Genomic DNA, 1,445 nt, shown 5'->3' with positions numbered 1-1,445 from the left:
GCCTGAGCCCCACACCCCATCCTCAGCAGGCTGAGGTGGAGAGGGGATAGTCTGGGTGACGGGGCCTGAGCCCCACACCCCATCCTCAGCAGGCTGAGAACTTGGGGCTCCAGGTCTGCCAGGCCCCCCTCGGTCACACTAAACCCTGAGGAGAGAACTCAGCTTATCCATTCCTGTGACAGGGCCACAAACCACCTCACTAAGGGACGACAGCAGTTGGGGGGTGGCTGTGCTATGGTCAGTGACAAAACATTATTTACACCAATGATATCTTAGGCAAAACAGTTAACCTTGCTGTGCCTCTATTTTCTCAACTGCAAAATGGGTGCAGTCAGCATACCCACTGCATCAGGCTGTGGGTCTCTGAGGTAAAGTCGAGGCTAAGTGACAAGCACACGTCGGTAAGTTTGTTCCTGTAACTACCATGAAGCAAGGGCTGGCGGAACCCCTCTTCCCAATTTACCAGAGGACTGTCCCAGCTGGGTGAGCAAGATGTATGAGAGCCAGAAAGAGCCAAATGTGGCTGAACCCACCTCCCCAGGAGCAGCACACAACCCCTCATGGGTGGGAGCCGAGGGGTCATGTCTGTCATCCCTGAGGTACATGCTCCAAGCTGGCTAAGGACCTCCCCGCATTCTTGGTAGTGACAAGGCCTGGCACCTTCCACTGTCATCTCCCAGTGCTGTCCCGGGTCTAATGTCTCCATCCCCTCATCTAGAATTCTGCTTCTGAGGGACTCAACTCAAGCACACCGTGGGGTGTGGTACCCAGCAGGAGTGCCTTAAATGACCCTAGGAGGTGAGACGGACCCTCACCCCCCCATTTACAGGAAGCAGCACTGCCAGCCGAGAGACGCTTCATGAACTGCCCAAGGTTTCAGGGCAGCCTACGGTAGCTGGGTTAGCGCAGCGGCATCATCATCTGGTACCCAACCCACCCTGCTGGAGAGGGTGTGGCCACGCCTGGGGCCTCTCTACCTGACTTGGCAGAAGGCTTGCTGGGTTTCCATCCAGACGTAGCGTTGGCCTTGGAGGATGTAATAGCGCAGTACCTGCTTCTGGTGGGAGAGGAGAGGCCGGTGGGAGGTGGCCTGGCTTGGGGCAGCGGAGAGGGACAGCATCACAGAAAAGAGAGGCTTGCAAGGCAGATAGTGTCACGGGCCTTTGGGACCTCAGAGAGCCAGAGTGACGCAGAGAATGGTGAGCCCAGTCCTCCCAACAGCGTGTGACCTGCATGCCCAGAGAAGGGCAAGACCAGGTCTACAGCCTAGCTGGCCACTCACCGTCTCTTCCTGCCTGTGGAGCTGGGTGGTGTCCTGCCATGTGGCCTCTGGTGTCACTCCCACGGCTGCCCGGCTCCGGCCATCCTCTGCCTGGGCCTGTGGGGGCAGCTCCAGGCTGGGAAGGTTTGGGAGTTACTCAACAGCTCAAGGGGTGGCCCAGACC

General features: G+C 58.2%; 1 protein-coding gene across 5 annotated transcripts in view; it reads right to left on the bottom strand.

Moving 5' to 3' along the window:
* Atp13a2 (ATPase cation transporting 13A2) overlaps positions 1-1,445 on the bottom strand; it is a 19,455-nt gene that overhangs the window by 10,940 nt on the left and 7,070 nt on the right. For 2 of the 5 annotated variants that reach the window (XM_031379298.1, XM_031379296.1), the window contains exons 5-6: positions 1,283-1,397; positions 978-1,057 (exon numbers count right to left, since the gene is read on the bottom strand). In XM_031379298.1, coding sequence (XP_031235158.1) covers positions 978-1,057; positions 1,283-1,397 — 195 coding nt within the window. Of the gene's footprint in view, positions 1-2; positions 162-977; positions 1,058-1,282; positions 1,398-1,445 lie in introns of those variants that run through there. The other 3 variants (XM_031379297.1, XM_031379300.1, XM_031379301.1) reach the window with 3 other exon arrangements.

This window comes from Mastomys coucha, unplaced genomic scaffold, assembly GCF_008632895.1.
Source record: "Mastomys coucha isolate ucsf_1 unplaced genomic scaffold, UCSF_Mcou_1 pScaffold18, whole genome shotgun sequence".
NCBI lineage: Eukaryota > Metazoa > Chordata > Mammalia > Rodentia > Muridae > Mastomys > Mastomys coucha.
The sequence above is the reverse complement of the archived record's forward strand: the minus strand, read 5'-3'. Positions and strand labels throughout refer to the sequence as shown.